The sequence below is a fragment of the Psittacula echo genome (assembly GCF_963264785.1).
Source record: "Psittacula echo genome assembly, chromosome: 1".
Lineage (NCBI taxonomy): Eukaryota > Metazoa > Chordata > Aves > Psittaciformes > Psittacidae > Psittacula > Psittacula echo.
The window spans coordinates 114,414,969-114,433,152 of NC_137735.1; the positions used below are offsets into that span (position 1 = coordinate 114,414,969).

General features: G+C 41.7%; 1 protein-coding gene across 5 annotated transcripts in view; it reads left to right on the plus strand.

Moving 5' to 3' along the window:
* Positions 1–18,184, plus strand: part of ANKS1B (ankyrin repeat and sterile alpha motif domain containing 1B) — a gene marked incomplete at both ends in the record, with an annotated part of 478,018 nt that overhangs the window by 151,473 nt on the left and 308,361 nt on the right. For all 5 annotated transcript variants that reach the window (XM_080616729.1, XM_080616728.1, XM_080616730.1 and 2 more), the window contains one exon: positions 9,186–9,322. In XM_080616729.1, coding sequence (XP_080472855.1) covers positions 9,186–9,322 — 137 coding nt within the window. The remainder of the gene's footprint in view (positions 1–9,185; positions 9,323–18,184) is intronic.

Sequence of the window (18,184 nt, forward strand, 5' to 3'; positions counted from 1 at the left end):
GTAAACCCCACAGGTTGAGATAAGAACAGTCCAGTAACTAACGTATAATACAAAACCACTACTACTAATAATACTCATAAGGAAAGTAACAAGGGGAGAGAATATAAAGCTGAAAAGGGAAGGGAAAAAAACCCCAAACAATAAACACAAGTGATGCACAATACAATTGCTCACCACCCACTGGCCAACACCCATCCCAGCCTCAGCAGCGATCTTGGCCTTCTGAGTGACTTCCCCCGATTTATATACTGGGCGTGACGTGCTGTGATATGTAATACCTCTTTGGCTAGTTTGGGTCAGGTGTCCTGTCTGCTTCCTCCCAGCTTCCCATGCCCCTCCTCACTAGGAGAGCATGAGAGACTGGAAAATCCTTGATCTGAGTAAGCATTATTTAGCAAGAACTATAACATTGGTGTGTTATCAGCATTGTTCTCAGACTAAAGCTGAAATACAGCACTGCACCAGCTATTGGGAAGGAGAAAAATAGCTGTTACAGCTGAACCCAAGGCACTCTCGTACAATAGCGTTTGTGTGAGACATGAGGTGTACATCATAGTTAAACATTTTTATGAACAAGATAACTGTGCTTCTATAAATTACACGTTAACAATATTGAACTGGAAAAACGATAAAATTGAGTACTATGCAGAAAAGCTCTTTTTTTTTTTTTTTTTTTTTTTGCAATTGTATTATATATGACTGTGATGAAAAATTAATTCTGAGGTGTTTGTCTTGGTGCTTCCGTTCTCTCTTAATGGTCTCAGAAAAAGGTGCTGTGAAAAATAAACATTTCCCATATGAAATGATGCTTAAACTATTTAATTAATTTTTAAAAAAAAGTGTATGTGAATTAGTTCTTACTCTATGCTATTCAATTTCTTTTCATAATTTTCATGTAAGAATATATAACTGTTAGTGAACTATAGAATAACTGGAATAGACCAGTAAAAAGCTTATGTGCATTTCTGATTTGGTGAAGTTGATTCAATATTAAAAAGTTTTTAGTGTAACTGAAATCAAACCTCCTGTCTGTAACCAAAAGGTGTAGCTCTAATTTAAGGAATGCTAGTGTGGCTTGAGAGTAAAAATCTTTTAAATAGTGATAGGAACAACATGAGCTTCAACTTCCAAACAATTATGTCATCATTTGTAATTACAGTCATTTGATACATGAAGGAAAGACTAATATGCACAAGCAACTTGTATGAAGCAGTAATGTGACCATTGCTGTAAATACTGAGTCTGCTTCTATTGTAAATATTTCAAAAATTGGAAAAAATAGCAAATAGGATTTTAAGTGGCATTAAAATTTGGAAATTAAGATGTCTAATTGGGTGAGAAATTTAAGAATAACCATCTTTATAAATACATCCATGAGATGTTAGTGGTATGGTAAGCCAATCAATCAACCAACCAATAAAGCAAATTAGTAAGATTTGCCAGGATGTAAACCAATAGACCTGGTTTTGTAGTCCACACTAAATGGGTCCAGTTATTCCAAAAGCTGAGTTTATCTAACCTTTTAAAAAAATACTTTGGTTATTCTGGACTTAGAAAACATAACATAATGTTCTTTCTTTATCTGATCCTATTCTATTTCTTTTGCCCTGCAACAAAGGAAATTAAGGATGGAAAGTTCTCAGTAACCATTTTTAAAAATCACAATAAGCTCCAATTACGTAATCCTTGTGAGAGTTTCTCATGTATGATAAAGGCAGGAAGGAATATTGTTAGAGCATGCTGCATTTCGGTAATTTTTACCTGCCAGATGATCCGTGGAGCCTGGTGTTATCTGACTTGTACAGAAACATGTCTTAATTTATTGCAACTTGAGCCAGTAACTAGAAGAGAATCACAGCCCAAATAATTCGCTGTTGGTCCTCTATAGTACATGTCAGAAAATTAACATAGGAGCTAATCTTTCCTAGGTAAATTTAGTAGTTTCTCGAGTTTCCAGGTGCTTTTTGCCATAAAATATTCCACTGAAACTTACAGTATTTCCATTATAGATATCTAAATGTAAAAAATGTTTGCTTTAGTTGTGTTACTAAAGAATAAGAAAAGAAAATGAAAACATAATTATTTTATCATTTAATTAGAAAAGAATATATATTCAAATCTATTCTTCATGAAATTTCTGTAGCCCTGCATTCTTAATGAATACTGTAGACATAAACAGAGAAGTTACTCAAACCAGTTGCAGGAACTAATTTGATGGTGATATTCTCTCTCTGATGGAGCAGACACAGGTAGTAAAATAATTATTGGTTGCCTAATGAGAAGACCCTACTGTGAAAATAAACAACTGTCCACAATAAAGAAATTGTTTACAAGAAACCATTACATGTGAGACACTTCATTCCCTTGAGAAAGGAGTGAAGGCATTGAATACTGAGCAGCTGGATGACATTTTTTTTTTGCAATGTTTATTTCAAACAAATATATTTGGATGTTTTTTCATAACTTTAGTTTTAGACTCTACAAGCATCATCCTTATTGTATTACCACTTTATTTTGCTTGGAAGACTGTAACTACTTTTAGGTTTTCATTTTTGAGATTTCTGCGTATTACAGATGTTCCCTAACTGGGTATAATTGTATGCACACATTGTAGCTGGAGAAGTTCTTCATAGCCATATCTAGTGGGGCATATAACAGCCCTGCCGCCTTTCAAGAATATCTTCCAATAAATTTTCATTCCAAGAATGCCACTACTAGTCAGTTTGATGGTTCACGGGTGGGGCAGTACCTAAGGGCAAAATGTAATGTTCTGTGACCTATCATTGAACAGCATCAACAAGAAGTTTTTCCTACAGAATGACCAAAATCCTGCTGATATAACATGATTGCTTTGTTACCCTCTTCTGCATATTAAAAGTGTGGGTAAACTAAGATGAGAAGAATACCAACAAGGCATTGAAATGAAATGAAATGGTGGGCAGAAAACTTGCCATCAGTCCCAGTCTGTATTTCTCACTATCTGCCCTTTAAGATACTTCTGCATCTGTAAGACTTCCTGATTTCACTTGCGAGGCTTTCAAGTGCTAAATAGCTAAAGAGCAGCTGTGCTTAAACAGAGCCACACAGGCTTCACAGTGAAAGAACAGTGACAGAAAGGCAGGGACTGCTGAAATATCAGGGAGTTTGTGTTCTTTTCTCTGTTAGGTTTAGCTGTTTGTCAGAGACAATTGTTCTGTTTGTTTCTCACACCAGTAAGTAAATAACTGCTCTAAGTACACTTAGCTAGCCTCATGTGGAACATTTCTCCCTCTAGAAGTTATTTCTTAGCTTCCTAGACAATGCCTGTATTACCACCTGTATTATGACATGTCTCAGCAGAGACATAGTCCCTAGTTTGGTGTCTCCAGAGAGTGCAGAGCTCTCTCAAAGCAAGCCTCTGATTCCTCAGTCAGGGGTGTTCATTGATAATTATCTATTGATGAGTCTGTCCATAGAATGAAATAAGGTAATATTTCATATTCTGGACTAAAAGAGGATGAGACTCAGCTCCTGTCACTCATATCTCATATCATATCTCATATTGCTCATATCCAATCAATAAATGCTCGGAGCGATGCAGAGATATTCCAGACGCTCCAGCCAATGAGTCGGCTTCTTTTGGAGCTCGGCTCAGATGCCTCTATACAAATGCCCGTAGCATGGGAAACAAACAATAGGAATTAGAGATGTGTGCACGACTACAGGAGTATGATGTAGTAGGCATCACAGAAACATGGTGGGATGGCTCCTACGACTGGAGTGTTGGAATGGAAGGTTACAGGCTCTTTAGAAATGACAGGCCCGGCAGGCGGGGAGGGGGAGTTGCTATTTATGTTAGAGATAGGCTGGAGAGTATGGAACTCTGTCTGGGGACGGGTGAGCAGTCGACAGAGTTTGTGGGTCAGGGTTAAAGGGAGAGCAGTGATGGGGGACATCACTGTGGGGATCTGTTACAGATCGCCTGATCAAGAGGAATCTGCGGATGAAGTGCTCTATAGGCAGATAGGAACAGCCTCACGCTCACAGGCCCTTGCTCTCATGGGAGACTTCAACCACCCTGACATCTGTTGGAGTGACGGTACGGCCTGGCACAAGCAATCCAGAAGGTTCCATGATTGTGTGGAAGACAACTTCCTTCTGCAAGTAATAGAGGAGCCGACAAGGAGAGGTGCCATGTTTGACCTTGTGCTCACCAACAGGGAAGGGCTGGTTGGAAATGTGATGCTACAGGGCAGCCTTGGATGCAGCAATCATAAGATGGTCGAATTTGAGATCCTCAGGACAGTGAGAAGAGCGTGCAGCAAGCTCACTGCCCTGGACTTCAAGAGAGCAGACTTTGGCCTCTTCAGGAACTTGCTTAGTAAGGTTCCATGGGATACAGCCCTAGAGGGCAGGGGGGCCCAAGACTCTTGGTTGTTATTCAAGGATCACCTGCTCCAAGCTCAGGAATGTTGCATCCCAGCTAGAAGGAAGTGCAGCAGGAGGGCCAGGAGACCTCCTTGGATGGATAAGGAGTTGTGGAGGAAACTTCGAGGGAAAAAAGAGGCTTATAGAAGGTGGAAGCAAGGCCAGGTGGCCTGAGAAGAATACAGGAATGCTGTCTGGGAAGCTAGGGACCAGGTGAGGAAGGCTAAGGCCCAGTTAGAATTGAACTTGGCTACGGATGTTAAGGATAATAGGAAAGGATTCTATAGGTACGTAGCGAATAAAAGACAGACTAGGGACAACGTAGGCCCCCTCCGGAAGATATGGGGAGAACTGGCTACCCAGGATTTGGAGAAGGCTGAGGTTCTGAATGACTTCTTTGCCTCGGTCTTCACTGGCAAATGCTCTGACCGCACCACCCAAGTCTTGGAAGACAAACGTAGGGACTGTGAGAATGAAGACCCCAGGCCCACTGTAGGAGAGGATCTGGTTCGAGACCATGTTAAAAACCTAAACGTACACAAGTCCATGGGACCTGACGAAATCCATCCACGGGTCCTGAAGGAGCTGGCGAATGAAGTTGCTAAGCCACTGGCCATCATATTTGAAAAATCATGGCAGTCAGGTGAAGTTCCCGACGACTGGAAAAAGGGAAATATAACCCCCATTTTCAAGAAGGGGAAAATGGATGACCCGGGGAATTACAGACCAGTCAGTCTCACCTCTGTGCCTGGCAAACTCTTGGAGCAGATTCTCCTGGAAGGCATGTTAAGGCACATGAAAAACAAGGAGGTGGTTGGTGACAGCCAGCATGGCTTCACTAAGGGGAAATCCTGCCTGATAAATTTGGTGGCCTTCTATGATGAGGCTACAGAACTGATGGACAGGGGTAGAGCAGTTGACGTCGTCTGCCTGGACTTGTGCAAAGCATTTGACACTGTCTCACACGATATCCTTGTCTCTAAATTGGACAGACATCAATCTGACAGATGGATCACTCGGTGGATAAAGAACTGGCTGGATGGCTGCACGCAAAGAGTTGTGGTCAATGGCTCAATGTCCAGCTGGAGACCAGTAACGAGTGGTGTCCCTCAAGGATCGGTATTGGGACCGGTCTTGTTCAACATCTTTGTGGGTGACATGGACAGTGGGATTGAGTGCGCCTTCAGCAAGTTTGCCAATGACACCAAGCTGTGTGGTTCGGTTGATACATGGGAGGAAGGGATGCCATCCAGAGGGACCTCGACACACTTATGAGGTGAGCTGATGCCAACCTTATGAAGTTTAACCATGCCAAGTGCAAGGTCCTACACCTGGGTCGGAGCAATCCCAGGCACGGCTACAGGTTGGGCAGAGAAGAGATTCAGAGCAGCCCTGCGGAGAAGGACTTGGGGGTGTTGGTCGATGAGAAAATGAACATGAGCCGGCTTCAGTGTGCGTTCGCAGCCCAGAAAGCCAACCATATCCTGGGCTGCATCAAAAGGAACGTGACCAGCAGGTCGAAGGAGGTGATCCTGCCTCTCTACTCTGCTCTCGTGTGACCTCACTTGGAGTATTGTGTGCAGTTCTGGTGTCCTCAACATAAAAAGGACATGGAACTGTTGGAACAAGTCCAGAAGAGGGCCATGAGGATGATCAGGGGACTGGAGCACCTTCCATATGGAGACAGGCTGAGAAAGTTGGGGCTGTTCAGCCTGGAGAAGAGAAGGCTGCGTGGAGACCTCCTAGCAGCCTTCCAGTGTCTGAAGGGGGCCTACAAGGATGCTGGGGAGGGGTTATTCGTCAGGGACTGTAGTGACAGGACAAGGGGTAACGGGTTAAAACTTAAACAGGGGATGTTTAGATTGGATCTAAGGAAGAAATTCTTTACTGTGAGGGTGGTGAGGCACTGGAATGGGTTGCCCAGGGAGGTCGTGAATGCTCCATCCTTGGCGGTGTTCAAGGCCAGGTTGGGTGAGGCCTTGGGTGACATGGTTTAATGTGGGGTGTCCCTGCCCATGGCAGGGGGGTTGGAACTAGATGATCTCAAGGTCCTTTCCAACCCTAACTATTCTATGATTCTATATTTAGCCTTCATCCTCTCCTGGTTTAGCAGTAGCAGTCATTTTTTCTTCTTAGTAGCTGGTGCAGCGCTGTGGTTTTGACTTTCTTCCTGGGCATAATACTGATAAAGCCGATGTTTTCAGTTGCTGGTCAGAATATTTACCCTGACCAAGTACTTTGTGAGTCTCATGCTCTGCCATGGAGGAGGAGAAGCCAGGAGGAAGCAGGGTCAGGACACCTGACCCAAACTAGCCAAAGAGGTATTCCATACCACAGCACGTCATGCCCAGGATGTAAGTGAGAGTTCCCGGAAGGGCTGGATCGCTGCGGGGTGTGGGCAAGATACCTGTCGGTGAGATGTTGTATTCTCTTCCCTTGTTATTTCCTTTTTCATTATTATTATCATTATTATTATTGGTGGTAGCAGTAGTGATTTGTGTTATACCTTAGTTACCGGGCTGTTCTTATCTCAACCCGTGGGAGTTGCATTCTTTCGATTCTCCTCCCCGTCCCTCCAGTAGTGGGGGGAAGAAAGGCGGGGGGGAGGGGGGAAGTAGACTGCGTGGTTCTGATTTACGGCTTTGGCTTAAACCACGGCACATCCCCACTCTGAGACTTCCAGAGTATGGTAAGGCCTCTGTGGGGTGTCCGGTTGTCATTCCTTTGAAGAGCTGGGCTTTCAAATCACTGGATACTCACTCACATCCTGCATGTGAAGTTTTACAGGTAGACATCCATTCAGACAGGGAAGTGTAAGAGATGTTTAAGTTCTTCTGTGTCAGGGATGTTATTATGACGATTCGCCTTAAGTTCCTTTCTAAGGCTATATAAAAATTTGTTTAATTCATCATATTAACAAACGTATTACTTTCTGAAATATATAAATTCAGATCTGATATTTCTGTGCGCACTTGTGTTGATTCAGGAAGAGCACTTCTCTGTGTTAAGACTCCATACCTAAAGGACTGACAGTTTTGATGACATATTTTTCCAAAAATTTGGAATTGTTTCTGTGACAGGGAGGGTTCACTCTGTCAGATGTTAGGTAACACCTGAGGTTATCTATAGTGTCTGTCAAGCTGCCATATTAACTTCTGTTTACACTTTCACTAAGTTTAACAGCATTACTGAAACATTCCAGCCTGATATTTGCCTTAGAAGAACAGTTTGCCAGTCTGTATTTGAATAGATATTACGACCTCATCCAGATATGTAGTGTTTCTGCGGGGAGTATTTCTCAGGCTCATCCATGCAATGAAAATATCTGTTACGTTGGAAAGGCCATAAGTTTACATTCTTACAACAATTCATCTTTATCCTATGTTATCTACATTAACGTAATTAGGTATTTCCTTCCCTTTGATACCTGTAACATTTCCAATAATTCTTTCAGGCTAGGAGGATTGAGGAGGAGAAGCTTCTATGGTTACTTACACAGAAACATTTGTGACTTGTGCACATGAAACAGCTTGTGTTCCTGCAGAAGCTGGTTGGGCAAAACTTCTCCAGCTTATAGCACTGGAGTTGCTTTTGTTTATTCGGAGTTGGGTTTTTCTAGAGTGGATTTGCCTGCAGAGTGAAAGCATGTTTTGGAGATCCATCTCAATTACAAATAAATATGCTTTCTTCTGTGAACTCTGCAGGCTGTCAGTTGAGTCCCACAGACACAAGATGAGAATGTAATCGTCTTAATATTGAGGTGCAGGTATTATAGCACATTTAGGAAATAGAGCACATGTGATCCACAAAGAAAGGTACACACAGGCAATGGCATTTTCCCCAGAATCAGAACTAAAGTATTTCTTTAATAATACAATTCAAAAGGCAGGAAGTAATGTGCAGCTTTTGACCTCCTGATAAGGCATTCTGGTCCTTGTTTCCCATCACAACTGGATAGTTATGCCTTATTTCATAGACCTCTCTATCCTCTGACCAGATTTTGACTAATTTAAATTTACATTGTTCAGACAACATTAAGGGCATTTAGAGAAGGTAAAAATGATATTTTGAGACCCTTTAATTGTCCTTCACAGTGCCATAAAATGGCAAGAGCATCACAAACTATGTCCAAATAGCAGTTTCCTATGTATGTGTAGGTATGTAGACATTTTTAAGCAAGCTGTAGGTTATCTAGCTGAGATACTGCTAGCAAAGCAGCTACTGCAGTGCAGAGCTCTATGGAGGATTAATTTCATCTGAGAAGCTGAGTATATTTTCATGTAATTGATATTTGCTGATCAGTTATATTGCTCCCAGTACCCAGGAAAGTTGTCGGTGATGGCTATTAGCATGCTCTAAGTCAGTTATGTGTTATATAACTTACTGAACTGTGTTGTATGTGTTAGGGTTTTCCAGGGTGAGATATCAGGTGCATTATAAAGCTCCCTTTCAAATCACTGCTGCTATAGTGATAGTACTTGGATTCACAATCTGTAATTCAGGTTCATGAAAGTAAAAGATATATGTTTGGTTTGTGCCTCACTTTATTTAGGTATTAAGAGAGTGCTGTAACCTGCTTTAACATAGAGTGAATGTGTAAGCTGACAAAATAAGTGTAGATATACCATATATTCCTCACCAGATACATTCAAATTATAATAGGTTTTGTAAGTTGAAAGTGTTCTGAGTAGTGTTCTGTTTTCAAAATAATTTTTTTTTCTTATTTCAAAATACATGAAGTATTTGTAAGGTCACATAAATGTTATTTTTATTCACAGATAATGTACCTCAGGTAGCAATTACTGCACCAGGATCTGGTAACCATAGAAACAGCTCTACAGGCCCAACACCTGACTGCTCTCCTCCATCACCAGACACTGCACTTGAAAACATAGTAAAAGTTATACGTCCTCAGGTAGGTGCGCATCATAAGCATTGTCTTATTAGTTCTGTTTTTCATTTTAGAAGCAGGCTATCGTGCATGTGTTCTAAGAGGACATTATCACTATGAACATTTGAGTAGGTCAGAGGCAGATAAACAGAACACAAATTACTTTTTGAACTTGGGATGCAGTCTTGATAGCAAAAGATAGACTATTTTATGAATGAGCCCAGCAATGTACAGATATCAGTACATGTTTCGTATAGCACTAGCGCATTAAGTCTTTATGTAATATTTTGTATTTTTTTATGTACTATTAGTTTTCTTCTGAGTTTATGTTTATTTTTATCAGTATTAATTCCCTGTTACTTTTTTGGGTTCTCCTTCTTCTTTCTGTATCTCCATTTACATGGTCCCATAATGTTTCATACCTTCTTTAGTTACCTTATAGAATAATAGAATAGTTAGGGTTGGAAAGGACCTTAAGATCATCTAGTTCCAACCCCCCTGCCATGGGCAGGGACACCTCACACTAAACCATGTCACCCAAGGCCTCATCCAACCTGGCTTTGAACACCGCCAAGGATGGAGCATTCACAACCACCCTGGGCAACCCATTCCAGTGCCTCACCACCCTCTCAGTAAAGAATTTCTTCCTTATATCCAATCTAAACTTTCCCTGTTTAAGTTTGAACCCGTTACCCCTTGTCCTGTCACTACAGTCCCTGACGAAGAGTCCCTCCCCAGCATCCTTGTAGGCCCCCTTCAGATGCTGGAAGGCTGCTATGAGGTCTGCGTACAGTATAGCTTCTCAACTTTTATCCTTCCTAGCTATATGTATTTCTAATAGTGTTTGGTGAACAAGATACTTAATATATGTAAAACTTGAGTGCCCTTTTTAATTCTTTAAGAAGTACAGCCTTTTAAAATAAAAGCTGTGAAGTAAATAAATCTTAGAATTCAAGTTAGTAGTGAAGGTAAAAGTAATCAGCATAGAGGTGTTTATTTTGGGGTCATAGGGCAGCATAGGTCAGAAGAAACCTCAGGGGATTATCTAGTTCCCCACTTAAAAAAGCATGACATTAGGTGTGTTAAAGCTAGTGGACAGCTACACACTCAACTGACTGTGAGACTTTGCTGGTATGAACCAGAAGAAATCCTGTTCCTCTCCTACCAATTATTGAGTTCAAATGCAGCCATCTGTTCTTCATTGCTGAGCTGATCTCTGCCACTGAGCCACTTTGATGCTAGTGGATGCAGGTTTTGTATCATCAGTACGTTGCTGGCATTTGCTTTACTTGACAAGTAAGCTGATGGATACATGATATTTTGGTGAGATTTCTGTAGGACAGATTGTGTTGGTGCCATGCTTGTGAGCATGTCACAGTGATGAAAGTGAATCTTCCTTTCAGAACTCATTGGAGCACACATTTCAGAAGGTCTTGTAGACTTAAAGGTAGTTTCTAGGAGCACCTGCCATTTTTATCTAGGAGCCGCTGGTTTCCTATGGCTGATACTGTCAATGCACGATAATGCTAATGACTGGCTGCAAACCATCCTTCTGATGCTACAGTACTTTGGGTTCCATATCCTTGTTTAAATCTAGATTGCAGGGGGTCTAAAATAACAGCTTCCTCTCCCTTTGTCTTTTTATAGTTGTTTCTCATTTTGCCAATTCCTGTAGTCTCTCTGTCCCTCCTACCCTACATTAGTATAGTACTGAAATGCCTCCTTCCCTCTAAGCTGTTTTTTATAGTAGGCGGTAAGCAAACAGAAAGGTATTGGAATATTGTTGGGAACAAGCTGTTGTGTGATAGCTTATTGAAAATAGCATTTAAAAAGCCGTTTCCATCATGATATTGCCAACAGATGGACTCAGTACACTGAATGGTGATATTCTCCTGCTAGTTAACTCTGAATGGATTCAGCAGATTCTGGGGAGCTATTTTCAAATTTAAATCATACCATTTACTGACTCCCAGTATTCTTATCGTTCTGCAGAACTAAAGTTAGTTGTGTGATATATATGGTCAGAACTTTACCACATTTGCTATAATGTCTCTCATGTGGCCCTACATGTGGCATACTTCCTACGCAGCAAACAGCAGCAGAAAGGCACATGTAGGTTTGTGCTTAACATATGTTGTAAATCTATGCACTAATACATGAGAAATTGAATACACTATAGCATTCAGATCCCATTATGCTTCTTTCTCCATGTGTTTTATGCACATTCCTTCAATATTCTTCCTTTTCTTTGTTTTTGTTGCTTACCTAATCACCTCCCCCCAAGATCTTAACCCAAGAATTTAAGCAACAAAGCTGTATACGTTTGCAATATAGTGTTTGCAAACCATTAATGTTAATTCTGCCTGCATATTTAATTCCTTTATCCCATGCCTGCTGAATTCAATTACGTGGCAAGCTCTTTGAAGGTTAACACAATGGGATTCTATTCTTGACTGACCTCTTACCACTCATGTAAAACTAATGAATAGTGTCATACAATGTGTGTAAAATAATTAATTCTCTCTTGTCTTCCAGGGCCTCTTTGCACTTTTCTAGCAAAATAAACAGATTTTAAACAGATAGAAAACAGGGATAATATAAATTTCCAAACCAGCTGTCATTCCTCTTTTCATACGTCTTGTGTATCTAGCACAGGAAGGTGTCAGTAAAAGGCAGAATGGGAAATGCTTCAGCAGTTGGTTTTGCATTAGGCAGGCTTTAGTAACTCGGATGAAACTGCCAGGGAAGGCTGTCCTTTCAGCTCATGTTGTTATTTCCATTTATAGCCTTACTTATCTTTCCTGGAGGGTTGTGCATATAACAGTTCACCTGCAGTGAGGAGAAACACTGCATTTCTGTATGAGCAGCAGCAGAAGGGACCGAAAATTCCTTCCTCTCACCAGTCTGGTGAGGGCAGGCAGTGCAGAAAGTGGAAAAGGAGAACCCTGGTGAGCTGAGTTAGAAGGCAGAGGTGGGGATCATTCTGCCTCCTGTTTTATTTGGCCTTTTCTTTTGGAGGCTGCATGTCAGCTCACATGATGGCAGTGCATATACATGGTTCAGCACTCAACAGATTTTTAAGATGTTTGTATGAATGTGAGGTTAAGCACAGCACAGTGGCCTCTCCTCTGCCCTGTTCCAGGGGCTCCCATACCAAGTGCAGCTGGTGGGAACCCTGTCACCTACACCTGCTACATGGGGTCCCTGAAGAGGAGAGAGGCTGTGATGCTGCACTGCCAGCACATGGGGTGAAAGTACCACAGCTGGGAAGTATGAGACAGGAACAATCTCATATACAAAGTGTGAATCCTGAGGGGACTGTCATGGTCAGTTAAGAGATTGGTTCCTCACAGTACATTCAGAACTTGCTTTTTCTTTTTCCTTCTAGCTGTCTCTTAATCTGGTCCTAATTATTCTCCATCTTATATTAAAAACATGTCATCATAAAACCTGGCTAGGATTATGTATTTTCCCACCAACCTTTCATTCACTTTTCTGGAAATTCATCTTTTCACAGTATCACAGTACGTTAGAGATTGGAAGGGACCTCAAAAGATCATCTAGTCCAATCCCCCTGCCAGAGCAGGAACACCTAGATAAGGTTACACAGGAATGTGTCCAGGCGGGTTTTGAATGTCTCCAGAGAAGGAGACTCCACAACCTCCCTGGGCAGCCTGTTCCAGTGTTCTGTCACCCTCACTGAGAAGAAGTTTCTTCTCAAGTTTAAGTGGAACCTCTTGTGTTCCAGTTTATACCCATTACCCCTTGTCTTATCATTGTTTGCCATTGAGAAGAGCCTGGCTCCATCCTCATGACACTCCCCCTTTATATATTTATATACACTAATAAGGTCCCCCCGCAGTCTCCTCTTCTCCAAACTATAGAGACCCAGCTCCCTCAGCCTTTCCTCATAAGGGAGATGCTCCACTCCCTTAATCATCTTTGTCGCCCTGCGCTGGACTCTCTCCAGCAGGTCCCTGTCCTTCTTGAACTGAGGGGCCCAGAACCGGACACAATATTCCAGATGCGGTCTCACCAGGGCAGAGTAGAGGGGAAGGAGGACCTCTCTCGACCTACTGACCACCCCCCTTCTAATACACCCCAGGATGCCATTGGCCTTCTTGGCCACAAGGGCACAGTGTTGGCTCATGGTCATCCTGCCGTCCACTAGGACCCCCAGGTCCCTCTCCCCTACACTACTCTCTAACAGGTCATTCCCCAACCTATACTGGAACCTGGGGTTGTTCCTGCCCAGATGCAGGACTCTACACTTACCCTTGTTATATTTCATCAAGTTACTCCCTGCCCAACTCTCCAGCCTGTCCAGGTCTCGCTGGATGGCAGCACAGCCTTCTGGCGTGTCAGCCACTCCTCCCAGCTTAGTGTCACCAGCAAACTTGCTGACAGTACACTCAATTCCCTCATCTAAATCATTGATGAATATATTAAATAATACTGGTCCCAGTACTGACCCTTGAGGCACTCCACTAGATACAGGCCTCCAACTAGACTCCGCCCCATAGACTACAACTCTCTGGCTTCTGTCCTTCAGCCAGTTCGCAGTCCATCTCACTACCTGATCATCCAGGCCACACTTCCTCAATTTAGCTATGAGGATGCTGTGGGAGACTGTGTCAAATGCTTTGCTGAAGTCAAGGTAGACCACATCCACCGCTCTGCCATCATCCATCCACCATGTTATTTCCTCATAAAAGGCTAGGAGGTTGGTCAAGCATGACTTCCCCTTGGTAAAGCCATGTTGACTGCCTCTCATAACCCTCTTATCCTTGACATGCCTTAAGATGGCATCAAGGATAAGGTGTTCCATCACTTTCCCAGGGATGGAGGTGAGGCTGACCGGTCTATAGTTACCCGGGTCCTCCTTCTTGCCCTTTTTGAAGACTGGAGTGACATTTGCTTTCCTCCAGTCCTCAGGCACCTCTCCCGTTTCCCAAGACTTGGTAAAGATGATGGAGAGTGGTCTAGCAATGACTTCCGCCAGTTCCCTCAGCACCCGCGGGTGCATCCCATCTGGACCCATGGATTTATGGATGTCCAGATTGCTCAACTGGTCCCTAACCCATTCCTCATGGACTAAGGCAAACCGCTCCAATGACCTGACTTCATCTGAGGTCTCAGGAGTACAGGGCTCTTCAGGACTGCCTCCGGCAGAGTAGACTGAGACAAAGAAGGCATTCAATAACTCTGCCATCTCAGTATCTTCTGTCACCAGGGCACCCATCCCATTCACCAGTGGGCCAACCTTGCCTCTGGTGTTAGTTTTATCAGCTATGTATTTGAAAAAGCTCTTTCTGTTGTCCTTGACCCCTCTGGCCAGATTTAATTCTAAGGAGGCCTTAGCCATCCTAGCTGCCTTCCTACATCCTCTAGCAGCAGCCTTATATTCCTCCCGAGTGGCCAGCCCCTCCTTCCATGACCTATAAACTCTGCTCTTCCACTTGAGCATACCCAGCAGTTCCTTATTCAGCCACGCAGGTCTCCTGGCCCTCTTCCTTGACTTCCTATGTGTCGGGATGCTCAGCTCTTGAGCTTGGAATAAGCAATCCTTGAATGCCAACCAACTATCTTGGGCCCCTTTACCTTCAAGCAGCCTTGCCCATGGGACTTCCCCTAGCAATTGCTTGAAAATGCCAAAGTTTGCCCTGCTGAAGTCCAGGGTTGCAATTCTACTTGCTATTGTACTGGTCCTACCACACAAGATCCTGAATTCCACCATCTCGTGGTCGCTGCAACCAAGGCAGCCCTCAACCTTTACTGCTTCGACCAGCAGCATCATTCTTCAATGATGAATTTTGAAGTGATAAACCTGAAGGTTGTTGTGACCCTGATGTTCATCTCTCATGAGAAGCTCTCTAAAATCTATCTAAACTTGTCTTTGGATATGTCTCAACTATTCCATTCCATGTACTGCTACTAAAGCTAAAGCCTATTTTAACTGAAATGATGTATCTCTCTGGCACAGTGCGGCACTCTGGAGAGATACTAACTCAGATCTCAGAAGCAGTACTAAGTTCAGTGCCACAGTGCCACCCACCTCTACTGCTTCCAGCCCTGAAGCGAGCCCACTTAACAGTAATTCAGGGATCTGTATGCTTTTTTATCTGTGCGTCTTAGATATGTCTTTTAGCTATGATCTGGCATTTTGCAAATACATGAGTTGTTTTCATATTTTCACAGGGTCAGCCTCTGAAAAAGAGGGATTATTGAGAAGTTATATATATGCCAATAAGAATCAAATGTAATTGAATTTAGTTCAGGATTTGAATCACTTGATCATTTTTTTTCTGGATTGTCAGACAAGTCTTACTAAGTTTTTAATTCATGAATTGCTAATTAATGAAGACTAAGAAAGTAGTACTGCTTCAACTTAAAGACATATGCTCTGTGAAGTATGCTAACAGTATGTAGGAGAAAAAATGAGGTGTGGTAGGAGACCAAGTAGGTTAATGAGTTAACTGAAGTCCTCTGAAATGCTAGTCTCTCCTTCAAGTTTTACCTACTTACATTAATACATGTAGTAAAATATAACTTACCTTATCAGACTTGAATTTTAGAAAGTGGTAGCAAAATTGAGCTTGTTCTACCACAATTCCTATAGCTCTCTGTCTAGATGAAACTTAGACAAAAATGAGCTGCATGTGAAGTTTCATGTATATTTTTGTATTAGTTCCTCAATTTAATAAGAATTTCCTCACTTTTTTGTTCAGGTCTGCTTCAAAGAAATGAACTATATCATAGAGGGAGAAGGTGCACCTTTTTATTCTAAGAGACTGTTTCTTTTGCCAGTGCTTTTCACTGATGGGTGAATTGAGGGGTCTAATAAAATTGAATTCTGACTTCTCACCTTTTAAATTCTTTATTAAATGTAATCTAGCATTTGCATATTCTCTTGTCGTCTTTCTAAGATGTGTTTCAAATGTCTCACTGTAGGTACAGCTTTTGATGCCTAAATGTGGATTATTTAAAAGTAACTTCGATTATATCTAGCATGAATTAGTATTTTTCTCATTTTATGTGAATAACTCAACTCCCTAAGAGTGTTGTTTCAGTGATATAAAGAGGGCTTCTGGTAGAAAGACAAAGGAAGAGAGAAGTTCAGTGTGTCTGACATAATAAAATCTCATCATCTTGTTCTTGCTGGTTTTATTGCTAAGATCTGCAATAATCTATTCTTTATAATATCTTTTTATTTTTCTTGTGAGTTTGGACGTGTTGTCTTTACATTAGTGAACACTTTTTCTGTTTATCTTTTTTAACCTCTTTAAACAAAGTTACAATTTCATCTATGGTTCATTATTCCTCTGGCTAAGACATTTATCAATATAATAGAAGGTAATAGTTTAAATGTTAGAGGACAAAAGAAATTATCTCACTTTTCTGCAAGCAGTAATGGAATGTTGCAGGACATCTATAGCCTCTGATAGACCTACTGCACTTCTTTGGGCTACCAGGTGTGCCTTGCCTAAGGTAGAACTATTTTCTGCACGTACAGTGAGCCTGGTGTACCAATGCAGATGTAGTTCATCTAGGCGTAAGGAGGGACAGGGACCATGACATTCCAGCTCCTGTAACAGCCTGGGCATTAATGGACAGAGTGACTGTAGGAGATATACGCTGCAGAATCTCTCACATTGACCTAAAAAGTGACAGTAATTTACGTTCAAATAAATTATACCTCATCCTTTTTGCAGTTAGATGCAGGTATTTACTTTGAACAAAACCAAACAAAATCATCTTAGAGGCAGCTCTGAAAAATCACAGTTCCAGAAAATAAACTGTCAGAACCAATTGTTCCATAAACAGGATTTTTAAGTGCATTAATATCACTATTTTCCCATGATGAAATAACCCAAGTTCCTTCCCTATGCCACCACCCTCCTACAGTACCCTTAGTTCTTCCCAAATGAAATGCATCTCTTGTCACAGTTAGCTGGAGTTGGCATATGACTGTCTATGCAAATTTAGTGAAACCCTCATTTGCAGGCTGTTGCACCAGTGCATGAATGCACAAGGACTCTATAAGGCATCTACTGAACTTGTTGTGCAACACAAAAAATCTACTTTATTACATTTTTTGTCATGAAAAGGAGTGCTGAAAAACACTGTTATGCGATAAATTCTCACCACTCTCTTTCTGAATGACATCACAGGACAACTGGAGTGTAAAGACCTTTTTCTCCCATGAACTTCTTTCTGTGTTCAGCTCAAGTTACAACATGCTCAGCCAGGAAAGGAGTAACTAGGAAAATCCCCATGGAGAACTACTGTGCAGGCACCCTATGCTTCCTGCTCAGTTACACACTTCTTTTTCTGGTATTTTTTTGGTGCTGGACTTTGTGCAACTCTGTGCAGTGTCCATGCTTAGCACAAGAGGCAAACAAAACTTAAATTTATTATGATATGATTATAATTTTGAGTTATGATTCTGTGGGAGATCAAACCCATCATGTCCAAGGTCAAAGTCACCATTGTGTACATGATTTTATGAAGTTCTGGAAGGTGCTGAGCATTTGAAAGGTGCTGAGCATTTCCAAAGCCCATTAAAATAAAGATGTATTCTGTGGTCCAGAGGTGGTCAGATTTAGCCCTCATCATCAGTGTGCTGGATCTGGATTGTTCCTCTACATTATGTAGAGTTTCCAAGGCTGCATTAGGGCTGAAAGAACTATAAGGTAGTTGACAGCAGTCAGTGACCTTGATTCTGGGTATGAAGATATATTTCAGAAAATTTTCTATAGATTTTCTTTGTAAACCGTTAAAGCATCTATGCGAATATACTGCTCACAGTTTGATACCTTCTCATTCTAATGATGTTGAAATGAATAAACAAAGGAATAAATGGATAAATAAAGGTCCTAACTAGGA